The following is a 27273-nucleotide window of genomic DNA, read 5'->3' on the forward strand; positions in this document are numbered from 1 at the left end:
GGCTCCACTTGTGCTCCAATTCTGTATTCTGCAATATTACAAGAATGCTGTAGGTCTTTTGGGCACTCTTACCCAAAGTACTGTGTCTGGGATTCCTTACTACTTAAAGTGGACACACACAAAAATTGCATTTGGATTGGTATTTATAGGTAATGAGCACCAATGTCCAGGAAGATGGCTCAACAATTTGTGCCATTTTAAAATGTTCTTTCCACGGATCACTTAGGAAGAAAGAAGTTTCAAGGTGGCAAGAGTGAAGCTCAAATGTTGCAACCAATTGCCCTCAGGAACAAAGACAGCATTAAGTAGACCAGCAGAAAGACAAAATGAAGTCTGCTATCAAGTAAGTGATGGAAGGTGGAGAAATTCAGAGCTTGGAACAAGTACTTTTTTGGACTATAACTCCTAGACTCCTGTGCTTGTACACATGCTAGCAGGGGGTGTATGAGACCTATAGTCCAAAAAAGTAGCTTTTCCAAACATTTATTTTTGGAATCAACATCTTATTTCATCCATATTTCTATTTAGCTCATCTTCATTTACTTCTCATGAAATAAACTTTGCTTTCCCTTGTTTGAACTAGTAAATGAGTTGACAGGCGGCTGAGTGAGTTTCCTTCAACTCTGGTGGGAGGGAGTAATGTGAGAAGTGGCCTTTCAGTCTTGCTCAGGCATCATGAAGGTGGTTTCTATTTCCGCTTGACATTTTGAGAGTTGAGATTCACTTAAAACTTTGCAAATGTATGTATGTCTCTAATTCCTAAATGTGAAACCAAGTTCTCCTGCTCTTGGCCAGGGTATGCTGGGTTGCTTATCTGACTTAGTGGCCTTTGTACTCCACTTGTTTGTGTCTGTCGTATCAAAAAGCCAATTGAGGAAAAAAAGAGAACGTTATCATTTCCACTGCTATCTCTGTGACCTTGCTGTAATCTCAGATCTGGCTCTATGCCCCTCCATGACTCTGTGTTAGAACTATTGCAGTGTGTTGAAGCGATCTCCAAGTGGAATGAAGCCATGATCTGAGATCATTTGCAGCTTCACAGAACCAGCTTAGGGGAAAAGATCTTGATGAAGAGGCTGTCAGAGATTTTTTCCCCCAACAGCCAAAATTATTACTCTATCCTACGAGTGTAACATACATGTTCAGCAGAGATTTGAATATCTTAAAGGCACCAATAGCAGAGAATTCCACAACCATACGGGTAAGTTTGCTATGCCTGTCCTATTTCTCCTTAATGTCATATTCCAGATGAAGATGTGTGACATGCCCTCTCAAAATGCTGCAGGGGCAAAGTAACTGTAATCTCTTCAGGACCAAACAAAAATATATATTCCTGCCAATTTGCAGGAAGGAACTGGGATCAGGACTGTACCACATGGGCTGTGGTATTTAAGTTGTCCTCCCACTCTATGATCCCAATAAAAATATCCTCCCCCTCACCCAGTTGCTTCTGTTCATGTATAAAATGACTCGAGTGTTCAGCCTAACCAAAGGGTCTGGATTCAGACCCTGTTATTGGGACTATTTTTCTAACAATACTTTCTCAGTTGTCTTCATCTCAAGAGTCATTTCTGATCGATCTTTCAGGTTCTGAAATGGGGGTCACCCACTTTAAACTGAATTTTCCTATCAGGAGAAGCTTTTGAAGTAAGCCAAGGGCAAAGTGAGAAAGTTGGAGGAGAGAGAAACTGGGACATTTTAAAATTAGGTGAAAAATTGGGATGACAGAGGATTAATTGGGACTGTTTTTGAAGAACTGGGACATTTGGATGGTATGAAGTAGCAACTGGACTCAGCTGAGAAAGAAGAAATAAGGGTATGCTCACAGACAGAGCTAGAGTTCACATCCATTATCTTAGGGCTGCCATGTGTCCTGGAAAACCTAGAAAATCCTTGGCTATGGCTTCTCTCTCATGTGTGTGTGCCTTCAAGTCACATGTCAACTTGGGACAACCTCCCCTTTTCCCCCAACAGGCCTAGGAGGCAAGACAGGAAGGGTGGCTAGCAGAGATGGTCTTGTGTTGTGGGGTGATTGTGTCAGCAGCTTCAGCCTAGGAGTAGGCAGCACTGTTGAGCATCAGTTCCAAACAGCCTCCAGAGAGTAAACATAATGTTAGAAAAAGTGCAATGATTAATGTGCTGAATTTGCACAATCCAAATACAAATTAATCATATGCCTAATTATAATAATTTGCATAAGATGCAAATAAGATGCCTGGATTTTAGGGACTGGGATATGAGAACCCTACATTATCTTTGTAATGTGAATTGCCTCCCTCTACTTCCTATTGATAAGAAGAAGAAGCACCTGCTTGGGTTTAATAACCGCTAGGAGGAGAGGTTTGGATATGGAGCACAAGGCCAAGAGAATAACCCCTTGCTCCCTATCCCAAAAGGCACATGTGCACAAACATGACACTAAGGGGTGTAGCAGCTTGCTGTATTCCTTTTCATTTACACATGTGCCAGATTTACACGTAAACTGAGTTAGCTATAGTTTATGGCCTTAGATTAAGAGAGGTCTCTAAATACAAAATAAAAACAAGTTTGTAAAAAAAAACCAGTAATAGAATGGAGCTTCATAAGATTGAAATTATTTAAGTTTTCAGTATTTCTTCATTTGGTCTTGATGCATACATTCCTTTCCATAAAGTTAGGAATGCTAAATGGGAACAGCTGGGGAAAATGGAGGAGGTAAGGTTGTCAGCTGCCAGGAGGCAAAGATGGTTTTGGAATATGTCTTGTCCTATTGTGGATAAACTGCAATTGTGTTCTATCTTTTGAGACCTAGACACTGGTGAGCATCCGGATAGTAACTGTGACCCCAATACATGGAGTATTTACACTGGAGATTAATGCATCCCTGAGTCTATTTGGGTAAGGAATGGGGGGAAAGAGCTGAATAAGTATCAGCTGACCTTCACATTGTGCATTCCTGTCTGCCATAATGTTCAGTTCTCTTAATATAGTTGTGCATACATGGTGGTTGTCTTGTTCAGACTGACAAGAACAACTGCTGTAGATGTGGAATTTAGGTTGCCTACAAACTGAGTCCTGCATCCACAAGCAGCAGCTGTTCTCTCCTGCTGGGAAAAGCATGATGCTGGGCAGATAGTGAGTGGTATGTCTTTACTGAAAGCACCCTTCCTCTGACAACTGCTGTGAAACTCAGGAAAAACAAGCAATACAGCATGGAGGCCAAATAAATAAATAAGCAAACAAACCAAACATAAACCTTTAAACAATGACTCAGAAGACAGCAATAGAAAATAGTCAAGGCGACAACTACATGTTGTTGCTCTCCAGCTGTTGACTGGTAATCAGCATCAACTCTAGACGGTATTGCCAATGCTGAGGCATGATGGGATTTGCAGTTCAGTGACCTCTGAATGAGCACAAGTTGCTCACTTGTACTGCTCCAACTTAATTCAGTAGTCCAAGCTGCTCATTTATACATTAGTATTCTGTTGAACAGAATTGTCTTCAGCAGTTTGGTCCTATTTTCTTTAAGCTGTTGACTGAAAGCTTGTAGAGCCACTCCATGTGTTTTGCTGTCACTAAAATATTGTCATGATGACCATGAGGGATATTGTGATGCCATAAAATGGTCAAACTCTGCATTGCTTTATTGTCACCTCGGAATCCTCTAAGATGTTACATGTGCAGCTATGGCTTCTCTCTCAAGTGTGTGTGTGCGCACGCCTTCAAGTCACATGTCAACTTGGGACAACCCCATGAATTTCATAGGGTTTTCTTAGGGAAGGAATAGTCAGAGATGATTTTGCCAATTCCTTCCTCTGAAAAATAGCCTACAGTACCTGATATACTTTGGCCCATCCAAGTACTTATCAAGGCTGACCTTGCTTAGCTTCTAAAATCAGAGAGGATCTGTTGCCTTTAGCATGACTGGTCTCACCCATTTCTTTTTTGACAGGTGAACTGCATTCATTTAAAACAGGCCACACTCCAAACAGAGCTGGACTTATAATGAAACAAAAGGTAGCTATTGCTTTGGCCAATATATTCTGAAAAGAGTGCCATTTTCCTTCCCATGGTGCCTATTAAAGAAAAAGTGGATGGAAAGGGCTCCTATGCTATTTTAATTTCCCCCCCTTCAAATGTAAAATGCAGTAATATTGAACTAACTCTGGTGGATGCTTGGCAGGAAGAACATTTACAATTAGGCTGGCCTCAGTGGCCTGGAACATCATTCTTAATTTTCCTTGATTCCCATCAGATTCATTTCTAAATAAGAAGCAATAGACATTGAGGAAACAGGTTTATTAAAGTCATAACCAACATAGCTCACCATTGAATGCAATATATATTCATGTATGAAGCAACTCTTAGAGATTAAGAAAAAGGACACTTCTAAACTGAGTTCATTAGCAGGGTCAGCAGGGAAGACCTTGGAGATTAACAGTGTAGTCGTATACATGTCTGTTCAGGACATGAGTTCATCTGGAGCAAAATGGTGATAGAACTGCAGCCTAATGTAATTTATTTGGGAGAAAGGCCACTGAACTCAATGGGGCTTCTGCCTGAATATTTCTAAGACTGCTATATATGAGTTCCTCTTTAGCTTCAGAATGGATGTACTATTGTTGTCAAAAATGTGGCAACAAGTTGAGGCTTCACATTTTGATTAGTTGTTCAACTTTGTTAATTGATTGCAAATCTTCTGAGCAGTTAAAGATGCAATTAATTAGCCCAGTTCTTTAAAATATTTTAAGTGCTATTTTTATCACAGCTGACTGCCAAATAACAAAATTATCTGTCCTTAACTTCAAAAGCATGGTATCTTGTCTCTTACACAGTGAAAATACTAGTTCTAAGAGGGCATCCTGTTATGGCATACGCAGCCCACAAAACCTCCCAACCAGAATGGCCAAGTATACAAAGAATACTTGGAATCCTTGGAATTACTGTCTCCATTTGGTTTATGCAGTTTAATCTATTAACCAGCCAAGGTATCTTTAAGTCATGTGACACCTTTAGTTATTGATCCTAAATAAAGCTTGATTTCAAATAAGCTGAATCAGAGAGGATCACTTTCCCAGTCCTCAAATATTTAACCACTATTCTGGGTTGTGGTACAGAGTAGGCAGGGAACAGAACTAGTGCTTCAATACCCATGGTCTGGCCACCTTTGCTAAGCACTATGACATCATATGATGTGATGACATCAGATCACATATGACTGCTAAGGCTAGCGAGAATTTTGACAGCATCTGCTGATTCAGGCTCTTCCAGGTACATTTTATGTGGATCATTTCACATCCTTCTTTGAATACAAGAAACATACAAATCTGTTGACTTTAATATCCACAATTGTCCATATCAGATCATTGAAAAAGAATCTGTTTTTTCCAAATATAAGTACTTCTGAAGGGACCTGCAGATGGACACCCAAATATTGAGTCACCCAGTTATTTCTCCAGCCACTTTGCCATTTCTTGACCAATTAGTTTATACTTGTTACTGGTCATTTTAGCAATGCAATTAATTCTAATTAGGAATTCTACTCCATAGGCATTGCCAAATATGGATCTAATAATGTCATCCATAGCTTCAGCAGCTCTCTCACATCCTTTACCTAAGTGTGCTGTCAGGGGAAAAAAAGAATCCTGCTTACTTGAGGAGGTGAGGGAAAGTTAACACAATGATTGACAACTACCATATAGAGGTAGGAGAAAAAACTTATGTGTCTTGTTATTACAGTAGCTAGGAGTACAGCATATGTAAAGTGGAACCAAGCCTTTCTACCCTCCACTATCTTACAATGCTCTCTTCTAGTGTTTTATCCCAGCTATTGCTAACCTCCATGTAATCTTTCAATATATTATGACACCAAGCCGTTAGCTGTGGTATTAAGGATAATGCTGTACATTATGTTCAATGAGTAAATGCAGCCATCTCTATTATAGTTAACTTTTATTTTCCTAAACCAAAAGTTATGATTTATGCTGAACCTCAGAGGATGAAAAACCAAGTTATATGTCACGATCATGGAGTACAATCTTCTGGATGTATTTACATATAAATCTGGATCCAGCCACTTTCTCCAGTCCTGGTACCCTCCAGATGTTTTGGACTCCCAACTCCCATTAGCTCTAAGCAACCTAGTGATGTGAAGTCAAAGGCTTTCATGGCTGGAATCCATAGTTTTATGTGGGGTTTTCAGGCTATGTGGATGTGTTCTGGAAGAGTTTATTCCTGGTGTTTTGCCAGCATCTGTAGCTGGCATGTTCAGAAGATGCTAGCCACAGATGCTGGAAAAACACCAGGAATAAACTCTTCCAGAACACATCCACATAGCCTGAAAACCCCACAAAAAACCCAGCTGATGTTTGGGGATGATGGGAATGGGATTCCAAAATATTTTTAAAGTGCCAGGATGTGGAAAGCTGGATGGGGATACAGGCAGGGGTTTTTGACTCGCATGCCTCTTTATTGACCACCTCCTACATTTCTCCCAGACAGCACCCTGTGTGCAGTGGACCCTCCATATTCACTGGATTTGAGGGTGAAAGACCCTCATGAAAGTGGGGAAAATGCAAATAATCTTTTTTTTACCTGAGAGAACACCTCTCTAGGACTCTCTACATCAGCACTTCTCAACCTGTGGGTTGTGACCCCTTTAGGGGTCAAACGACCCCCTCACAGGGGTCGCCTAAAACCATCAGAAAACACATATTTTAATTACAGTTATGAAGTAGCAACAACAATAATTTTATGGTTGGGGGTCACCACAATATGAGGAACAGTATTAAAGGGTTGTGGCATTAGGACACTTGACAACCACTGTTTAGATCCTTCAGTGCAACTCTATCTGGCAGAAATTGACCATAAAATTACACTGAAGAACCTACAAATACCTACAGAATCTCTAGGTCCTCCTGTGTAACTCTATGGTTACCTTTTGGCAGAGTTGCACTGGAGCACCTAGAGATTCCTAGAGAGAATTTATTAATCAAGTCTGCAAAAGTCAAAGCCCCAAATGTGGATGGCCAACTGTACTATGGAGCCTGGATGGTCGAGAAGAACTTTAAAGAGCTAACCATTGACGTAAGATTGACAGGCAAAACAGTGTTCAGCGCCTCCCACTAGCATGCTCCTAATAGTGGTACTTTTACCCTAAAGCTTTGTATATGAATGGAAGATTATTTAAAGGGACAGTCCTATGCTGTTTCTTTAGATAGTGGCTCCCATGTGAATGGGCTGGTGACTCTGTCTGGGTTTTATTCTCTATTGGAACAACAGTTACTTTCATAGTAAATTGGCATGACCTTATTGAAAAGTATAGAGTGCAACAATGTAATTATAACCAATTATAAGATATTGAACAGTATAAACACAATGTATATCTGTAAGGGATCTGTAAAGGATAAACATTGCATTCATACCATTAAATATCTTATAATTGGTTATAATACATTGTTGCATGCTAAATCTTTCAGTAAGGTCATGACAATTTGCTATGAAAGTAACTGTTGCTCCAATAGAAGGCTACCTGATTGCTAATTGTATTATAGTTACCAAATTCAGGGTATTCCTATATGTGTTGGTGTTTGTGTTTTATTTTCATCTTTAATGAAGCCATTTAAGAGGCTAAAACTAGTTTGGGGCTAAGATAGCTCCTTTAAAATTTAGATCAAAACCCAGAGTGGATTCATCACCCAACAAACATAGATGCAGCAGCCACCATGCCTACCACTATCATGTGTCACTTGAGCTCTATTCAGTGCAAATGTTTCAAACCAGTGCTACATTTTTCTGTGATGAAATGAAAATATTCTCCTACAACATGCTTCCATTAGCCCCTTCTAAGGAGAAGGTGGCTTCTGACTCACTAGCCCTGGAACCCAAACTCCTTGTATTTGCTGGCCATGTCATTCCGGAACAGTTCCAGTGCCTTCCTCATTGCTGCTTGGGACTCAGCCCCAAAATCTGCAGAATGTTTCTCAGCAAGCACACCAACAATTACTTCAGAAATGAACTGTATGATAGGAATTGGGGTTGGGGGTTGAGGAGACAGAGAAAGAGGAAGAAAACATATATAAAGACAGAAATGTTGAACAAGAATACATGTCAACTGTCAAAGCAAGGAAGGTGATTTTGGTAATCCAAAGAGATTAACAGGCAAAGGGCAGGGGGGAGGTTAGGAGTAAAAGTCATACTCCCAGTAAAGTCACACAATTGTGCTGAAGATTTTCAGACACATCACACTTATCCAGGACTTAACCCATGAAGATCTAGGAATGCTCCAGCAACAAAACCATTAAGGGAGAAGTCCCAGGAATGGTTTGTTGCTGGAGCATTCCTGGATCTTCATGGGTTAAGTCCTGGATAAGTGCAACATCATCTGAAAAAGTTGGGAGAAAGGCGGATATAAAATAATAATAATATCTTCAGCGTGATCGCACAACTTTGCCAGGAGTATGCCTTTTTCTTCCCTGACTTCCCCCCATCTGATAATCTCCCAAGTGTCAGCCTGCCATGGCTGCTCAGCTAAGAGACTGTCCCTTCTGGGCAGGCAGGGATGGCCCAAAGCATTGTGGTCTGAGGCAAAGAATCAGATGGCTCCCTTTCTTATTCCATGTGCAAAAGCCTGGAATTTGGACTGGACTGGACTGGAATTTGATATTTTATTTTATTTTAACATGAGAGAAAGGAAAGGTCCTTCTGTGGGCTGCAAATCAGCTCAGGAGACTCAGAGTAGGCCTTATGGTTACCAGCTCCACCCTCCACTGTTTTGCAGCTATTCTTCCTAGCAATGCCCTAATATCATATTTGCTATATTTTTCCTAGATTATATAATTACAACACTGCTTTGGCCAGTATCAATTCACACACAAGCACATACAGAGAGAGACATATGCATACATATACACACTGCTTTAAAGCAAAGGATTTTGTGACTTTCTGGTTAAAGTCAAGAGTGTTTAGAACCAGTTTATTTCAGGGAGAGAGAAGTAAGCATTTGCAGAAAGGAAAAAGAAATCAAAAGAATCATTGAGATTCTGCCTTCTCTTTTATGCAACAGAGAACTTCTTCATTTAGAAATGGAAAAAAAATTAAGGATGACATTCCAGAGGCTACCTAATTCTACTTCTCTATTAGCAGTGTATCTTGGAGTTCCTTAGAAAACTACTTTCTAAAGTAATTTGTTCCTGTAACTTGTGATTATGCCTTATGTTGAAAAATCATTACAGTGCTTTAAAAAAAGAATTCACTGCTTTGCTTTGCTAGGTTGCATCTGCACTGCAGAAATCTTGTAGTTAGATACTGCTTTAACTGCCATGACTCCATTCTGTGACATCCTGGGATTTGTTGTTTGTTGTGGCACTAGAGCTCCCTGACAAAGAAGGCTAAATATCTCACAAAACTACAAACCCAGAATTCCATAGCATTGACCCATGGCAGTTAAAGCAGTGTCAAACTGCATGATTGCACATGCAGCCTTACTCTAAACTTTAAAAAGTCTATCCAAGCTGTTGAACCTCATATTCAAAATAGGTTCATCACCATGGACAGTTCTTTTAAAGTATGAACTAAAATCCTATGTAGATTCACTGTTCCACTGATGTAGGAGCTGCCAGCCACCACTGATTTTCAACACCATTACTGAAGCAGGGTAGAGGAACATTACTCCAATTAAAATAATTTGGGCCCCAAAATAAAATCATGGCACCATCATCTCCTCCCCACCCTAACCACAGTAACTTGTTGCAGGTGTCTGTTTTATTTGAAACTCATTACTTCCAAGATCTGCAGTAGATACAGGACTGACACAAGAAAGTATGTCTTCACTCAACACATATGGATTCATTTGGGGAATACAGTGCCCAAAGCTGTAATGATGGCTAGTGGCTTGGATGGCCTTCAGGACTGGCCCTCCCATTAGGCAGAATGAGGGTATCACCTCAGTTGGCAGATGCTGAATGGAGGATCTCAACAATATTTCTCCTAAGTCCCCTGGCCTTCCCTTTCTCTTAAAGGATGAAGTTGGATGTGCCACACAGCCAATCCTACACCCCCTAGTCTGCTGCCATCTGCTGTAGTGGAAGATTTAGCTGCCAACCCAGCAGCTTCTATGCATGGAATGAAGGAGTGTGCTCTTTGAGCCATTGCCTCATAGACCAAAATATCTTGCTCTGGCTCTGATAGTTTAAAAGTTTGGCTTGATAAATTTGCAGAGGTTGTATCTAGCAGCCATTATGAACTGGGATATCTAAACAGAATGTCAAGCTTTAGAGTTTGTATGCCTCAGAATACCAACAACTGCTGGCAGTCAACTGCAGAGTAGAACTAGATTGCCTTTGGACCCAAAGCTTGGGAAAGTTCCTACTGTTTTGAACTTCAACCCCTGAATCTCTAGCTCTTTATGCAGTGACCATAGGAACTGGTCAAACTTGGCAGGAGTTGTTGGTTGTCCAGAGATAACAGTGGCTATTCCCCTGGGCACAGAGGCATATCCCTACTGTTATCACTGCTAACTGCTCAGAGATAGTGGAGACAGCCCTCTTTCCCTTTTCATCAATTTGGAGAGGGGCTTTGGGGGAAGGAAACCTGGGATATAGTCACAGTGCAGATTTAAAGCAGTTTGACACTACTTTAACTGCCATGGCTCTATGCTACAGAATCCTAGGATTTCTAGTCTGTTGAGGTATTCAGCCTGATCTGTCAGAGAACACTGGTGTCTCACTAAATTTCAGATCCCAGGATCCTGTAGCATAGAGTCATGACAGTTAATGTGGTGTCAAACTGCTTTAAATTTGCAGTGTGGCATCACACTAGGACTCTCCACATGCCAGAGCCTTCTCCCCCCCACCAAAAAGTGCCTCTTTATCCAGATAATGGAATATAAACATTTACATTTCTGCCCTATAGTGGCATCACTGGGGGTGTGTGGTGTGTGTGTGGACCACACCAGATAACACCCTAAGCAGGGGGGTGAGACCACTGCTTCCCAAACACCTGCCTTTTGGCAGAACAAGGCTTTAGCACAAGAGATTGTATGAGTGAGGTGAAAAAGGAAAGGCTTCCAGTTTTCTTAAAATTTAAAATTTAATTTAAAAAATTAATTTTTTTATTCTTTTAAAATTTTCTTTAAAAACATCACATGTTACCAAATCTTCACTTTGACCACATTTAGGCTGTGTGTATGATATTGCAATTTAAAGCTATAATTTTAATTTTGCTAGTTGTTCATGTCACAGTTGTTACCATTACAGTCAGTCATATGGGATTTACAATTTATGTGTAACTTTAGTACAAAAACATTCCTAAGGATTCTGTATTCTGGTATAGGAGGAGGTCGAGGGGGGCTGACAGCATGAGTTACCGCACTGGGTGACGCAAACCCTAGTGATGTCACTGTTATCCTATATGCATTTTAAACATGGAGCAATACACACACACACTGCAAAAAGAAAAAGAAAAGAATGTATAGTTAAAAAAAAGAGGGGTGGAAGTTACTATTTTAGCCTATACTTCCCAAAATATGCCAGTCATCATGTCTCCTGGCTATCAGGACAAAGCAATTCTAGGAGCTGTATTCCAAAAACTAATTTTCCCAAGTTGCAACACAAAATATTCATCTTTTGCTTGTGGCCTGGCCACTCATGAGCAACTAGGGTCCAAACATGGCACAAATAATCCAGTTTGAGACCGCTTTAACTGTCCTGGCTCAGTGCTAGCGAATCATGGGAAATGTAGTTTATTGTGGTATCACCTCTCTCACACAGAGAAGGAGAAATGTTTCACAAAACTAAAGTTCCCAGAATTCCCTAGAATTGAGCCATGGCAGTTAAAAGTGGTCTCAAACTGGATTATTTCTGCAGTGTGTTTTGGACCTGAGTGTTATCTTTTCACATAACACTGCCATGCCTGCATGCACTCACCTCAAGGTACTTGACTGGAATTTTATGCTTAGTGGCATGGCTCTGGGCCAGAGGTGCCATTTCTGCTTCATGGTGCCCTTTCTGCTTCAGGATTTTGCCCAGGGCAGTAAGAACAGTCGTTCCATGCTTTTTGAGATCTTCTGAGCTCTTCATGTCATCCAGTGACTTCAAGTTTTTGAATTTGTCAAACTTCTCTTGGGTCTCAGGATGTTGCTGAAACAATCTGCCAGTTGAATGCAAGAGCCCAGTTAGGAAATAAGTGTGTGTCGGTTGAATAAACTGCCTGCCCTTCAAAGAAGCCACACTGTGGCGTTAAGTGCTACCAATGTCATTTATATTTATAAGATAGGGCCTGAACAGGCAGGCCAAAATAAAGCTGCTTTGGGCCACTTTGGAAGTGTGCTGTTTAAATGATGCATGAGTCCTAAGAGGCTGAAAGCCGTGCCAAAGCCACACTCCAGTTCTAAGCACTTGGGGTCACTTTAGAGGTATGCTGTTTCAATAATGCATGCATCTTAAGAGGCCGAAAGCTGTGCCAAAGCCACGCTCCAGCCCTAAGGACTGGAGCACAGCTTTGGTGCAGCTCCTGGCCTCTTAAGATGTGTGTGTCATCTAAACAGCATACCTCCAAAGTGACCCGAAGCAGCTTTATTTTGGCCTGTCTGTTTGGGCCCATAGTTTTGTGGAAACTATGCAGAGTTTGGCAATGTTACTTTTTTAGGGCACAACTCCTACAGTTCCTGCCAGCATGCTGACTGAGGGTTGGGTGAATTGCAATGCAAGAAGCAACTTTTTCAAGTTTTGATATTATGATAGAATGAACAACTCAGGTCCTCTAGGGAACATTTACTTCAACCGGCCAGGACTTGACTGGCACTTGCCACTCAGAGGGCATTTTCATCAGCTGCCCCTAGATTGTGGAATGACCTGCTGGGAGAGCTTCGACAGCTAAATACACTGTTTGAATTTAAAACAGTATTAAAGACCTATTTTTTTTCCCGCAGGCCTACCCACTCAATTTTAAACTATGAATTTTAAATTGGTATATTTTTAATTTTTTGTTGGATGATTATAATGTGTCCTAGGTTTATGTGTTTTAACATGTTAAAAATGGTTTTATGTGTTTTCATCTGTGATGTGTCCTGCCTCAAGCCTTGGGCAGAGGTAGATAAGAAATAAAATTTGTTGTTCTTGTTGTTGTTGTTAATCTTTCACTGGAACAACAGAAAATGCAGAGGCCCATCTTCAGAAATTCATTGGAAACCTGCTCAGTTCATTATGGCAATTTACCAGCACCTCGATGTTGTTAGGAAAGAAATACCTAATTTCTAGTAAAAAAAATGCATTTAAGGTTTTTTAAAACTGATATGAGAGCAGCAGCACTTCTCTGAAAGGCAATTTCAGTAGTATTATGGACTGAGAGGATCAAAGTAAGACTGATTTTGGAGAAAATATTGATAAAAGCTATAGAGCCCAATCCAACAGAGATTACGGCATACTTTGACTTCGAGAAGCCAAATGAACTCAGCACCTTCTGCAGTTAAATTTAAGGCTGGGTAAAGGGAAGATTTGTTATACATACTACCTTCCTCTCTCTGTTATTTCAGGGAATAATATCTGAATCAGATATCAGATATTGTAGACCTCTTATGAATCAGCTGCTGATGAAGAGCAGGAAGCAGAGGTTATGAACAAATGGACACAAGGGAAGGAAGATAGCAGTGTGTTCTGTCAAGAATCTCTATTGTAATTGATGTTATGTCATTCCTCTATTATCTGGGAAGAAAAATGAAGTCATCTGCAGGTGAGCAGGAAGAATAAAGCACCATATATATTATATATATATAATTCAGTTATATTAAATCTTACTATAACATATCAAATATTATACTTAAATATAAACATATTTAAGTATTATGTGTGTGTATAAATAAATAAATAAATAAATAAATAAATAAATAAATAAATAAAGTAAGTAAGTAAGTAGAGGCATATTTCAGTTAACAAAGCCTCTGACAAAGAAACTCCTTATTACAGTCTTTTTCTACCCAATCAGGCCCCACTCCCTTGAAGGTCTTCAAGTCTTTTTCTGACTAGCTGGTTTTCTTTTAGCAGCATCAGCATTAGGAGGAGGAGGATGAAGAGCTGGAGGAACAGAGACTTTTGATATTAGTTTGTAGCCGCATGTCTGCACTAAATAATGCCATAAAGCTTGAGCTGGGAGAAAATGTGATTCTAATCTAGCAATTCTACTGTTGATATCAGTAAGCAAGGGGATCTTGTAGCACCTTTGAGACTAACTGAAAGGAAGAAGCTGGTAGTCACCTGAAACTGGTAGCATGAGCTTCCATAACTTGAGTCTACTTCCTCAGATTCATGAGGAAGTAGGCTCAGATCTATGGAAGCTACCAGCTTCTTCCTTTCAGTTAGTCTCAAAGGTATTACAAGATCCCTTTGCATACATACTATGTCTTTGAATTCTATTGTAGCCATGTGCATCTGAGGAAGAAGACTAAGGCCTGAAATGCATGGCAATACATGTCACACAATTAAGCCTCCAACCGATGTCTCCCAAACATGGGTTAGGCATTCCTTTTCATTGATGGGGGAACCCATCAATGAACTCGCAACTGTGTAGTCTCCAAGTACAGAACATTGCTGCCGGAGCAGTTTCGATATTGGCAGTCAGTGGTTTCAGTGTCCCCTTCTCTCCCACTGTTCTCTTTCCCCTTACTATTCCCAAGCAGCCTAATTGCCTTTATTTGTTTTTTCCATTTCTTTTCCAGAATATCAGTTATTGCTTCCTTATTACTGGTGATCCTGGTCAGTAGAATTAAGATCTCTTCTGGAAGCCTAAATTTGGTCACTGTAGATAAAGAAAGAGAAAAAATACACTAGTGTATTTATTAATATGATTTATACCTTGCCTTTCCTCCAGTGTAAGCTTAAGATGGGTTGTATGTCTGTCTTGCTACTAACTTTATCCCAATAATAATACTGTGAAATATTAGGCTGGGAGGTGTTGACCAAGTCCCATCTAAGGTCACCCAATGTGTTCCATAGCTCAGTAAAGATCTAGTGCAACACTTTTACTACTATATTGCATTGGCTCATGACACTGGTATTCCTAACATCCCTAAACATATTTGCTAACAATAACAAAGCCACATCTTGAGGAAAAACATACAGATGTCTTTGTTGGATCCATATCTATGCCCACTTTGGTATGCTTTAGTCCAATTACCTCTGATCGTTGAGCTTCTGGAAATAATGCAGATCATATTACTTTGTACTATCTTCTTATATAGAGGCAGGATTGCTATAACTCTAATCCTCTCTTTTATTCATTTTTAATTATTCATTGAGTAATGGCAATTACAAAAGCAATCAGTCAAAATGCCTTGTTACAGAGGATTTAAAATACTCTCTTACTTCAGTAACTTATCCAGCAAAGAGGCTCAGACAAATGGAGGCAAATTAAGAATGAACATTCTCAGGTTTACATGCCATGTTGTCTTATTTCCTGCACTGATCAGGCCATATACTTTTCAACTCTTAGCAATGTGCCTAGCAGATTCTTTAAACACGACTATGCCAAGCTCTCAGGAATGCTGCCTCTCAGATTTCTGTCAACAGCTTCTGCTTACCTGATGATCACCTCTTGCCCATGAGCAGAGAGCTCTGGTTCCACTTTCGCCCAGATGTCTATGACCTTCTGCCATTCCTCATCATTGAGCCCCATAATGTCAGTGCTCAAAAAACAAAGGAAAGTGAGCCTTTTTGCTGAAGAGATACAAACAGCTTCTGTGTCTGTCTTTGACTGAAGCGCAAGCAGGGAGACCTGTGGGTTTAATAAGCTGACTTACAGAATGACACCTGTCACTTCACAACTCAAGTCTAGGTCACCCTGGTCAAATACACAGACTCTTTTGCACACACTCTTCTTTGCTATTTTGGGTCAGGTGCTATTGTGGCATGCCCAAATGAAATAATTGCTGCATCTGATATTGGCCTGGCATAGAGCTCATGCCCAATAGAAAAGGGCACTGACCAGATTTGGTGCCAGGAATTTGTTAATCAACTTCCATCCCAAAAGCAAAGAAGAAAACATCACAAGGTTAAGTTGTAGATTGGAGAGCCCAAACAACAAATTGCATGGGAGATCACCAAGTGGATCTGCATTGTTTAGGTGGTGCTTGTTTAAACTCTCCTGCTTCATTTATTGTTTTCAAAATCTAAATCACATTACAAGGTGCTGTTAACCCTATTGGGAGGGGATACTGCTACATTACCTCCTCACAGAAGGAGATAACAGCTCTTCCAGACCAGATGCCCTTTCACAATACATAGTTATATACTATGATTCCATTTTACCGGCTATGGTCCCTTCTACAGAATTCTGGGTTTGCAGTTTAGGGAGGGGCATTTGGAACTCTCTGCCAAAGAAAGATGTACAGTCGGCCCTTCTTATACACAGATTTTTTATACATGGATTCAAGCATACACGGTTTGAAAATGTTCCAAAAAAGTATAAATTTACCTTGATTTCCCATTTTTTATAAGGGACACCATTTTGCTATGTCATTATATTTAATGGGACTTGAGCATACACGGATTTTGTTATACACGGGGGATCTTGGAACCAAACCCCAGCGTATAACAAGGGTCCACTGTAGTACCTCACCAATCTGCAAACCCCTGGGTTCCATAGAATTCAGCCATGGTAGCTAAAGTGGAGTCATAACACAATACTATTGTGTGGTGTGAAAAGGCTTCAGGAAAACACCAGAGGGAAATAGAGCTCTGATCAAATGTGGAGACTTGTATTTTACCATTTGGGGTTAAAAATAAAAATCTTAATCTCTGACATAATAGTGTGATTTGGCCCATAGGACTAACCTCAAGAGTGTCAGGTTTGACCAAGTTCATCATCAGACACCTCTTTCACCTTCTATGTACTTCCAGGGCCAACTCAAGACTTTGTTTTTCTTTCTGAGGCAAAGCAGCAAATGGTGCCTACTCTAGTCAAGGTGCATAGTGCCTAAAGCTAACCACGTTATTTTGGCACATAATGCAGAAATTCCACAAGTGTTTCAACCCCTCCCCTTCCCCCGCTTAAAAATCTGCAATAGTATAAGAAAATGTAGCAACCATTGCTCACTGGTACACCATGCTAGACACATGTGACAAAGTGGTTTTGGTTGTTGTCCAAATTGCAGTACCCAGTTTCAAGTGTAATATCTAAACAGGGGGCTCTCTAAAAGTCAAGAAGGACCAATCATAACTCATTGGGATGTTGTGCTTGACATCTATAAACCTAACAGGAAGCAAGAAATTCAGGAAGAAAGCCAATAAAACTAGAGAAGACTAATGCTGCCTCTACGTTTCCTAAAGGGAAATGAGAGAAGTGTATTTGAGATACTGCTTGAGGTAAAAGGGGGAGCAGGACAGGTGACCCTGTGAATAGCTTTGAGCAGCACCAGGTACTCTTTAAACACCCGTAAATAACTAATAGTTTGCTGCACTTTTACGGCATCACATATTTGTTGTTTGAAGAAGGTATCTCATTCTATCTAATGGCAAGACTACAGCTCCCACAATCCACAGGTCAGCATGGAAGATTCTTGGAACTGTGGAACAAAAGGTGACCTTCCTATGTTTGGAGTATGGGGTTTATCCAAAATGCAGTAGGGAATGGCATAGAAACTCCTCCCCTGTTCCCACCTATTCCTTCATAGAATCTTAGAGTTGGAAGAGACAACAAGGACCATTCAGTTCAATCCACTGCCACACAGGAATACACAATCATACATAATATAGAAATGACTTCACAGCATTCTGTGAATGTCAGGCCTTTTGGATATATATTTCATTCATCCATCGGATGGGTTTGCTTTGTAAAATAAAATTAAAAGAGAGGTAGACATAACATTAAACATCCATCATCATGTGTCGAATCTCTTCCTCACCCTTACAGTTAACACCAATCATCCCCACATATCTAGACTTCACAGCATTCTGTGAATGTCAGGCCTTTTGGGTATTTATTTCATTCATCCATTGGATGGGTTTGCTCTGTTATCTTATTTAGATAATACAAAATACAATGAAATACATTTGCGTTGTTCCAAATACAGGCTCCTTAGTGAGGAGGCAAGGCTGTAAATCAATACTAGTTGTAAAGTAGTTACTTAGTGACATATTGAAAACAAAAACAAAAAGGCAAGGTGAAGAATCAATGCTAGTTGTAAAACAGTCAGTATGTTTATTGAATAGCCCGAGGGCCATTTCAAAATACTCAAAACATAGTAATACAAGCAATGGCCCAGTATATAATGGCCCCGAAGGATGCCCTGGTCACGTGCAAGGGGTGCCCCACCCACACGCCCCTCGCCCCTCGCATGTGATGAGGTCTTCCTCACTGTGCAGTGATGAATAGGTGGCGCGCACAGCGATGACATCACTGTTGCGCAGCATCCAAATGGAGCCACACAGCAGTGATGTGCTTGCACCGCCACAAGCTATTTGTGGCAGCACAAAAAGGTGATGCTTTAGCGGTCTTTTTATTTTTGCGTAACAGCGCTGCGCAATATGGTTGCTGTGGTGCTGCTACACAGCAAAGAGAGGTGGCTCCTGGCCACCTCTTCCTGGCGCTCTGTACCATGCCAGTGACACACACACACATATATAAAATGTTAATATAGTGCACTAAGTACAATACACCACAATACAATATAGATACATATGAATAGCCTAAACATGCACAGCTTATATACAGACTATACAAATCTAAATAAAAAAATACAATATGTACTGAAAGATATATAAATAAACAGGTAAGTATAAAAATGTTAAAACAATCAAACAGCAATGCGTAAGATAATTACCATGGGAAGTAAAATAGAATTAAAATGGGAGGTAGAAATAACATTAAACATCCGTCATCATGTGTCGAATCTCTTCATCACTCTTACAGTTCTAGATCTTGACAGTGATGCTTTATGAAGGAACCGAGCTGTGGCAATAGATATTTTTGAATCTTGTCCACTCATAAAGTATGATATTCTGATGTGAGCATCCCAGAATATTGTTCGTTTAATATAGGGATCAACAGATTGATCCCTTTCCTGTTGGTACAGATTACATCTAAACAAAATGTGTGCTAGATCCTCAATTTTCTGGTCACCACAAATACAAGTTCATTCATTATAAGGGATACCCTGGAATTTCCCATGTCTTACCATGGTATCAAGTTGGTCAAACCTAGCTTGGGTGAATGCCTCTCTGAGATGTTTTGGGATCTGTATTTTTTGATAAGTTGGCATTTGAAAGGACGATTTGTATCGGCTCAACCATTTTAAATTGCCCACCCTGCTGAGGGTGGCTATATCTTCTTGGGCTACGATGTCCAAGATTCTCTGTCTTGTACCCTTTCTTGCTTGATCTTTTGCTGTGCAGGCTATGGGGAGACCACAGCTCTTTATAATGTTTATCAATTGTATAGACCATGAAGATTGCAGATGAGAGTGCAGCTGTTCTAATAGGCATAATCTAGGGAGTGTATCTGGCTCGATTTCATTAATTTTGCACCAATAATTAAACACTCTGATTTTAGTTGTAAAATGGTTGTGTTTTCTTTGAATTTTTGCTTCAGATCTGCCCTGATCCAAATCTACTTTCATTACCTTTCAAAATGAAGAAGCATACTCTACATATATGCCAAAAAACATTCCTGAAACTGAATGCCCAAACTCTGTTTCCTTTTTGCTGGTTAGCATAGGCCAGCCTTGTCTTTTTGTGCATGATCTACTGTCATCTGCTGGCTCTAAATGTGAAGAGAAGCAAGCAAAGCGTCCTCTGTATGCATTACTACAAAGACACTCCAGAATAATCTACAGAGGTTTTTTTTAAAAAAAGATGACATGCAGCTTCTGGTTTGTCATTGGATGAAAGGAGATTGCACTCAGAGAAGGCAATGGAGAAGCAAACAATACCTCTACACCAACTTTCTCCAACTTCTTACCCTCCAGTTGTGTTGAGATAGCTGGCTAGGGATTAAGGGAGTTGTAGTCCAATACATCTAAAAGGAACCAGTCTGATGAAGGTAGTTGTGCACCAAGCTCTCTCAGCTCAGAAGATCAAAAGTGTCAGGTAAATACTGTGATTTGTAGAACATCAGTGAAGAAAGGTAGCAGGTGGACTAATTAGCATCTGATTAACAGGATGTGAATTGCTATTAGCTGTAACATCAGTTATCTCCTGGCAAATATGTACATGTCAAATGAGATGAGGTTGACTAGAGATTGTACTCAGATCACTTTACAACGGAAACTGCTTAAAAGCAAATGGCTTTCGAATACTGGAAACAAGATGGTGATGCACTATTTTTACTAGCCATTGTTGTTGTGGTGTGGTGGTTGTGTGCCTTGCGGTCATTTCTGACATGTGGCAACCCTAAGGCAAACCTATCACAGGGTTTTCTTGGCAATATTTGTTGAGAGAGAATTTGGCTTTTGCATTCCTCTGATGCTGAGAAAGTGTGACTTGCCCAAGGACACCCAGTGGGTTTCCATGGCTGAGTGGGGATTTGAACCCTGGTCTCCCAGTCCAAGTCCAGTGTTCAGATCATTACACCACACTGGCTCTTTTTGCCCAGTATGCATTGCTTTAAACCTCATACAATAAACGAGTCATCAGGTAGGATTTCAGAGTAAACATATGGAAAAGGCACACTGGCATTCATTTTCATTTTCCTATGACAGACTAACATGCTCCAGACATTTTGGATTGCAACTCTATCATCCTTGCCATTTGACTATATTGGCTGGTCCTAATGAGAGCTTTAGTCCAAATTACAGCAGTTGAGACATAGAGGCCTTACTGTGATGTTGTTGTTTTTATTTCCAGGAAGGCTATTTAAAAGTATAATGAAGAAGGAAAGCAACAGAAAACCATAAGAGGGAGGGGTAATAAAAGTGGGGAGGGAAAATGCCTAAAATATGGACAAGACCTAGGCATAAATATTAATATAATCTGATGGAAATTCCAGAAATGCATTTTCTTGAAATTAGCATTTAAGATATACATTCATAAATAGCTAAAACAGTAAGTTCTTTTGAGCAATGGATAGTGAATGTTTATCTTTGCAACATTGATCCTCCATTATATTCTGCTTCACAGGAAAGTCATTTAAAAATATGTACATCTGGAAATACCAAAGATTTTTCAAATACACAGTGAATACATTATAATACATCTAGGTAGAAAAGATTAAACATAGAAAACATCCCCATCAAGTGCCACAGGCAAACATTATCAGCATGACATTGACAACATTTAAGCTGAAGTAATTTTTAAAAAAATATATATTAAAAGTCATAATAGTGCCCAATAAACCTAAAACATCAACTTTTGCTGTACTAAAGCAAAATATCTAAGATATCCTCAAGTGCAGAGATATATAAAATACCAAAATCAGAATCATCCATGAATTCTGTGTAAGGTTATGAAAGCTGAACAGTGAAGAAAGCTGACAGGAAGAACATCAGCTCATTTGAAATGTGATACTGAAGGAGGTATTTCTACAGATACCATGGGCTACTAAAAAGACAAACAAATAGGTCCTACTAAAGCATGTCAAGCCTGAACATACCCTAGAATCCAGAATAACTAAACTAAGGCTATCATACTTTGGACATTTCATGAAATGACATGAATCAATTTAAAAAGTAATGCTTGGTAAAGTGGAAAGAAGTGAGAAAAGAAGAAGACCACATTACATTTGGATTGATTCAATTAAGGAAATCATGGCCCTGAGTTTGTAAGACCTGAGCAGGGCAACTGATGGCTGGCTCTTGGAGGTCGTTCATTTACATCCATACATTGAAGGTGATTTGACAGCAAATACCAACAAAAACAAGTTAATTTAGAAAGAGTTCTAAGATCTCGTGTGGCATAATGGTTTGAGTGTTGGACTATGACTCTGGAAACCAGGGTTCAATTCTCAGCTTGACTGAAACCCACCAGGTGACTTTTGATAAGTCACATGTTCTCATTCTCGGGAGAAGACAATGGCAACCTCCTCTGAACAAATCTTACCAAGAAAACACCATGATAGTTTCGATTTAGAGTCATTATAAGTGAGAAAAACCTGAAGGCACAGAACAACAACAACGAATATGGATTAGATTATAGCTGACAAGATATTGTAAACCAAACAATTCTAGCTGCAGAAATCATGGGGGCACAATCTTTTATTCCTTAAATGAATAGAATTTAAGTCAGTCCATCCTAAGCAAGGTTTTGAGTAAGATTATTCCAAAATAAGGCAGAGTATCTGAATTAGGCTCTGTTTGCTAATTTTTTGTACAAATCAGAGGAAATGCCTTATGATACAACACAAGACTAGAAAATTAAATACAGCTTCTGAAAATAACAACAGCATCATTTTTTGTGGCACCACAGGTCTCTGACAGAAAAGGCTGTATATCTCAGAAAAGGCAGTTAAAACAGTGGCAAACTGTATTATTTCTGCAATTCAGATGCAGCCTGAGTTGACACTCTGTCCCTAACAACAAACTAGCTCTGTTTATACTTAGTCCCATTAATTAACTGATCTCAGAAAGGTGTGTTAAGGAGCACCTTATCATTATAATTTACCAGTTATATCCCTTACCAGAGAATGAAGATTTGGCCACAGTGATTCATGCATTAAGCAACTCTTGTTTAAACTATTGTGGCACGGCAATGGGAACTGCCCTTGCTGATAGTGAAAATACATCAGCTAGTCTAAAACCACATTAAACCAATTTTAGATTAATTTCATTGGATTTCAGGCTATTTCTGGAAACAGATCAAGGTACTGATTTTGACCTATAGAGCCCAAAACAGTTTGGTGCTATGCTACTTGCAGGAGCCTCCTTCCAAAGAATCATGGCCATCATTTATGGCCATCAACAGTTATCCTTTTACATGTTTTACTGCTAAGAGAGGAGAGGTTAGATTAGCAAGTATTCAAAGTAGTGACCTTTTGGTAGCAGCACTTCAACCATGCAACACCCTTCTAGGCTCCTTCCTTATTTTACTCTAGTTGGAAAGTAATATTTTGTTCCACTGAGCCTTGAGCAAGTCACACTCACTCAGCCTTAGAGGAAGGCAAAGGCAAAAAACCCTCTAAACAAATTTGCCAAGAAACCTCATGGTGGGGTCACCATAAGTCAGAAATGACATGAAGGCACACAACAGCACAAAGGCTTTTAAATGTTGTAAACATTTTAATTTTGGTTATGATCTTTTTAATTGTGTCTGGAGAGGAGTTGCTCCTATGTTTCATAGGTTTATATAATATTATCCCAAACATCTAGTGAAAAGTCGCCTGGAGTCCCTATACTGGGAAGAAGGCAGGATATACATAAATAAAATAAATAATAATGATAATGAATAGCAGAAGCAACATATAAATTTCAAAAGGAAATAAAATATACATAGACCATAATGACCTCCCCGTTTGTGCTTTTTTCAGAACAGCAAGCTGGGTGTTGGCAGTCAAAGGGCAATTTGCAAAGTTTCTTTGTCTTCCTCTTGTCTCCTCCCATATCTGACATGATAGCACTGGGTTGTTTGCTTTTGCACAAACTCGAAGTTTCAATTTTCTTATCCATTTATTAACCCGGAACTTGCCTCTGCTGCTCCTCAACTCCTCCCAGAGAGCTCAACACTTCAGTTCAGCAGAGAACATTGAGACAATTCAGAAAGTTAGACCCAAAAGGTGCAATGGGGAATGGTGGCTTCATTGTCCGCAGCTCAGCGATTCTGTTCCTGGTTTTAGTATGAACTTTAAAGGAAATATCCAAAATGCTGATCCTGTTTGAGGAGCATAGATAGCTTCTTTGACATTCAGACATGAAAGTCTTCGGTCACTGCTAAAAGGAAATTAGTGATCTGCTAATAAACAGATGTGTGGATTGTCCTGATTCTGTGCAACTGCAGGAAAAGGTAATAAAAAGAATGAGGTCTTTGAGCTTCTTAAGTGGGTGTATATTAGAACAGCTACAAAAATCACAAGTTATTTGGCTTACTCAGAAGTAAATCTTAATTTGTTCAAAATGGGTCACTTAAAAAAAAAAGGGGGGGGAGATGGCAGCCTGAAGGCCATGACAGAGTTGTTTATGAATGGTTTAGAAGGAATACTCGCACTATATATTATTTTCATTGTATTGGATAACATTTCATTTTATTTTATTGTATAGCCATCCAATAAAGTTGATTTGAAAGAAAAGAGGAGAAGAAACAGAGGGGTTCTTTTTGCACAGCAATTTGTGAATGTAGACTAGTTTTTGTAAAGAAGCCTAGAAATGTTAGTTGCTTTACCAGAGGGGGGGGGGGGGGAACCAGAGGGAGACCCACCATTTCCTAAATCATGTTGGGTTGCAAAGAATGGACAGAGAGCATCTTCCCTTCTCCATCAGCCTGGATGCAGTTTGGAATTGCCTACAGGAACCACTTCCTTTTCTTCTGTGTCTTTAGGTACTTTCTAATTTATGGCAAGTTCAAGGTGAATCTATCATGGGTTTTTCTTGGCAAGATTTTTTCCTCTGAGGCTAGGAATTTGTGGCTTACCCTAAGTAATTAATGAATTTCATGATCAAGCAGGGATTTGAATCCTGGCCTCCTGAAGTCCTAGTCCAGCAGTAAAACTACTACCCCATGCTGGCTGTCAGATACCAGGCTAGTGCTTAAATCATCAGTGCCAAATATTCAGCTACTAGTCCAGTTGACTTTTGTTCATGGAATAGGAGGGAGGATTGTGTTCTTTGCCTCAGGCAGAAAAATATACTATGCCATTCCTGCCTCTCCTCTTCATATTCTGCATTCTTGTTCCCTTTACAGGCTTGAAATAGACTGAGAAGAGACAAAAAGATATTGGTTAGAATGTCTTCGGAAGAATACCAAGATCTTAAAGGTGGGTCTTTCTCAGGGAAGGATCCTAGCTTAGCTGTGAGTTACCTGCTTTATACCCAAGAGCAAGCTGAATATGTACAGCTTATGCTGTCTGTTTCTGTTAGCATTGTGACTGGAAAGTGACATCTGGTCCAATTTGGAGTCAATCTGAACCAATCTGAATCAACCTAGTTTTTATTCAGTTGCACAGCCCCGATTTGCAGCCTACATGCACTGAAGGAATTTTGGATGTCATTGTGTTATGCACGAAAGAACTGTATGAGGGATAGGCTAAACTAGGGGGCTGTCTCAAGATAATCCTGTCAGCTTCAAAGCTGAGTGCAGCCTTAAACCCAGTACTTTCTAAGGTTCGCTGATGTGACTTATGTTATCTATACAGTTCTCCTCCCTCCCACACACTATTTTTCCAAACCTGTTTGAAAAGCATGACCACTGAGCAAGCCATTCTGGCTCTAATTCTAGACAGTCCAAGCATGCTCTGGCATTCCAGCAATGATGGACATACCTTTGCCCAAGGTTGAGGGCACTCTTTTCATTACTGCTTCATGTTCCAGCAGAGAGATTGGGCACTGAACATGAAAAGCACTTTCCTGGCTGCTCCCAGTCATGAAACAAAGCAAACTAAAAAATTGCTCTCAGTGCTTGTAAACTGTGATCTGGTTTGGAGGATTGCCCTGTGTAATAAGAGGGATTTTTCTTTTTGTTTTTTAACTGATTTAGAAGAGTTGGAGTATGACAACACCTTGGGAATCTCAGAGAGTCTGTTGGATGAATTAGATGATGATCAGTGGCAAAGCCTCCTGGATAAAGATGGAGATTATTACATGGAAATGCTGAAGGATGATAATGAATTTGAGAGGTAACCAAGATTTGTATCTGTTCAAAGAGAATACACTTTACCTCCTTCAGTGTGTTAATCATTAGCCATAATTGCTCAAGCATTTAGCAGACTTAACAACACAAGGAGAGGCCTCCATGGATACTGTGATCCAGGAAGTGACAAGCAGTGCTATGACCATTCATTCACCATCATTAAATCAAAGCAATAAAGATTTACAGTTGGTTAGCAGCAACATTAGAAAAATGGGTGGAATGGAAATTTAAGCTTCCTGGTGGCCTGAGTTTGAAGAGCTTAGGGTTGCCAGTGTGGAAACTAGAGAAGGCTTCAGTACATGTAATTGCAGTGTAGAAGAAGGAATTTCAGCAGGTGTTGCTTTTAACCCGGTGGCATGACAAATAACATCTGCTTAAATAACAAGAATAGTTGTTGTTTTTGTTGTTATATTTATTTTTATCCTGCTTTTCTCTCAAGATTGGGACCCAAAGTGGCTTACAGTCTAAAAAACACCGTACATTAAAAATGTACAAAACTAACAATTAAAATGGTAACTATTACAATGTTAAAAATGATCATTCATTTTAAAAATAGAATATAATTTTAAAAAGATAAATCACTTTAAAAAGACACCATACACTTTAAAACAATACATCACCCCTAGGGTTTTATTTTTTTAAAAAAAATCTGTTTTAAACACCTGTCTAAACAAAAAGGTCTTAGCCTGCTGCAGAACGACAACAAGGAGGGGACCATTCTGGCCTTCCTGGGAATGGAGTTCCAGAGTCTGGGAGAAGCCACTAAGAAGGCCCTTTCTCACATTCTCACCAACTGGGCTTGCAATAGTGGTTGGACTGAGAGAAGGACCTCTCCTGGGGATCTCAGAGCCCAGGCCAGTTCATACAGGGAGATACAGTCTGTCAGCCTGAACCTTAGCCATATAGGACTTTATAGGTTATAATCAGCACTTTGAATTGTGTCTGGAAACAAACTGGCAGTCAGTGGAGTTGTGTGGTCTCTGTAACCTGCCCCAGTTAATAGCCTGGCTGCAACTCTTTGACCAGCTGAAGTTTCAAAACTCTCTTCAAAGGCAGCCCCAAGTGGAGCACATTACAGTAGTCCAAATGGGATGTAACTAAGGCATGTACCACTGAGGCCAGATCCGGCATCTCAAGGAACTGGCACAGCTGGTGCACACATTTTAAATGTGCAAAAGTACTCTTGGTTAACTGCAGAGACCTGGGCCTCCAGGTTCAAAGCTGAATCCAGGAGTACTCCCAAATTGTGAACATGCATCTTCAGGGGGAATGTAACCCCATCTAGCACAGGCTAGATCCCTGTTCCTTGTCAACTTGACTAGGAGCATTTCTTGCCTGGATTAAGTTTCAACTTGTTTGTCCTCATTCAGTCCATTACTAATGATGGACACTGGTTTAGGATCAGGACAGCCTCCTTGGATTGAGATGGAATTAAGTAGTAGAGTTGGGTGTCATCTGCATATTAATGGAACCTCACCCCAAGGCTCCAGACAACCTTTCCCATCAGTTTCATGTATATGTTAAATAGCATAGA

At 39.9% G+C, this 27273-nt stretch overlaps 2 protein-coding genes across 6 annotated transcripts in view; one reads left to right on the forward strand and one right to left on the reverse strand.

Annotated features, from left to right (window-relative positions):
• The first annotated feature begins 319 nt into the window (after positions 1-319).
• The window catches only part of LOC149311866 (apolipoprotein L2-like), a 33012-nt gene continuing 6058 nt past the window's right edge, over positions 320-27273 (forward strand). For 3 of the 5 annotated variants that reach the window (XM_089528085.1, XM_089528080.1, XM_089528084.1), the window contains exons 1-5: positions 2282-2877; positions 3935-3999; positions 13514-13710; positions 24795-24867; positions 25587-25725. In XM_089528085.1, coding sequence (XP_089384211.1) covers positions 24837-24867; positions 25587-25725 — 170 coding nt within the window. In that variant the 5' untranslated portion in view covers positions 2282-2877; positions 3935-3999; positions 13514-13710; positions 24795-24836. Of the gene's footprint in view, positions 344-1002; positions 1202-2281; positions 2878-3934; positions 4000-13513; positions 13711-24794; positions 24868-25586; positions 25726-27273 lie in introns of those variants that run through there. The other 2 variants (XM_089528083.1, XM_089528081.1) reach the window with 2 other exon arrangements.
• On the reverse strand, positions 7131-15767 carry MB (myoglobin). Its single transcript, XM_089528086.1, has 3 exons — positions 15554-15767; positions 11907-12129; positions 7131-7999 (listed from the first exon to the last, which is right to left on the reverse strand). The coding sequence occupies exons 1-3, from the start codon at positions 15646-15648 to the stop codon at positions 7853-7855; spliced, it is 465 nt and encodes a 154-aa protein (XP_089384212.1). The 5' UTR covers positions 15649-15767; the 3' UTR covers positions 7131-7852.

The sequence above is a fragment of the Sceloporus occidentalis genome, unplaced genomic scaffold (assembly GCF_023333645.1).
Source record: "Sceloporus occidentalis isolate IW3139 unplaced genomic scaffold, rSceOcc1.0.p SCAF_5, whole genome shotgun sequence".
Taxonomy (NCBI): domain Eukaryota; kingdom Metazoa; phylum Chordata; class Lepidosauria; order Squamata; family Phrynosomatidae; genus Sceloporus; species Sceloporus occidentalis.

Bases quoted from the DNA above. Each gene is read 5' to 3' on its own strand.
- MB (XM_089528086.1), bottom strand. From the start codon at position 15,648: ATGGGGCTCAATGATGAGGAATGGCAGAAGGTCATAGACATCTGGGCG. The intron at 12,130-15,553 runs GTAAGCAGAAGC...TTCAACTGGCAG, and splicing joins GGGCAAGAGGTGATCATCAG to ATTGTTTCAGCAACATCCTG. The intron at 8,000-11,906 runs GTGAGTGCATGC...CCTATCATACAG, and splicing joins TTCCAGTCAAGTACCTTGAG to TTCATTTCTGAAGTAATTGT.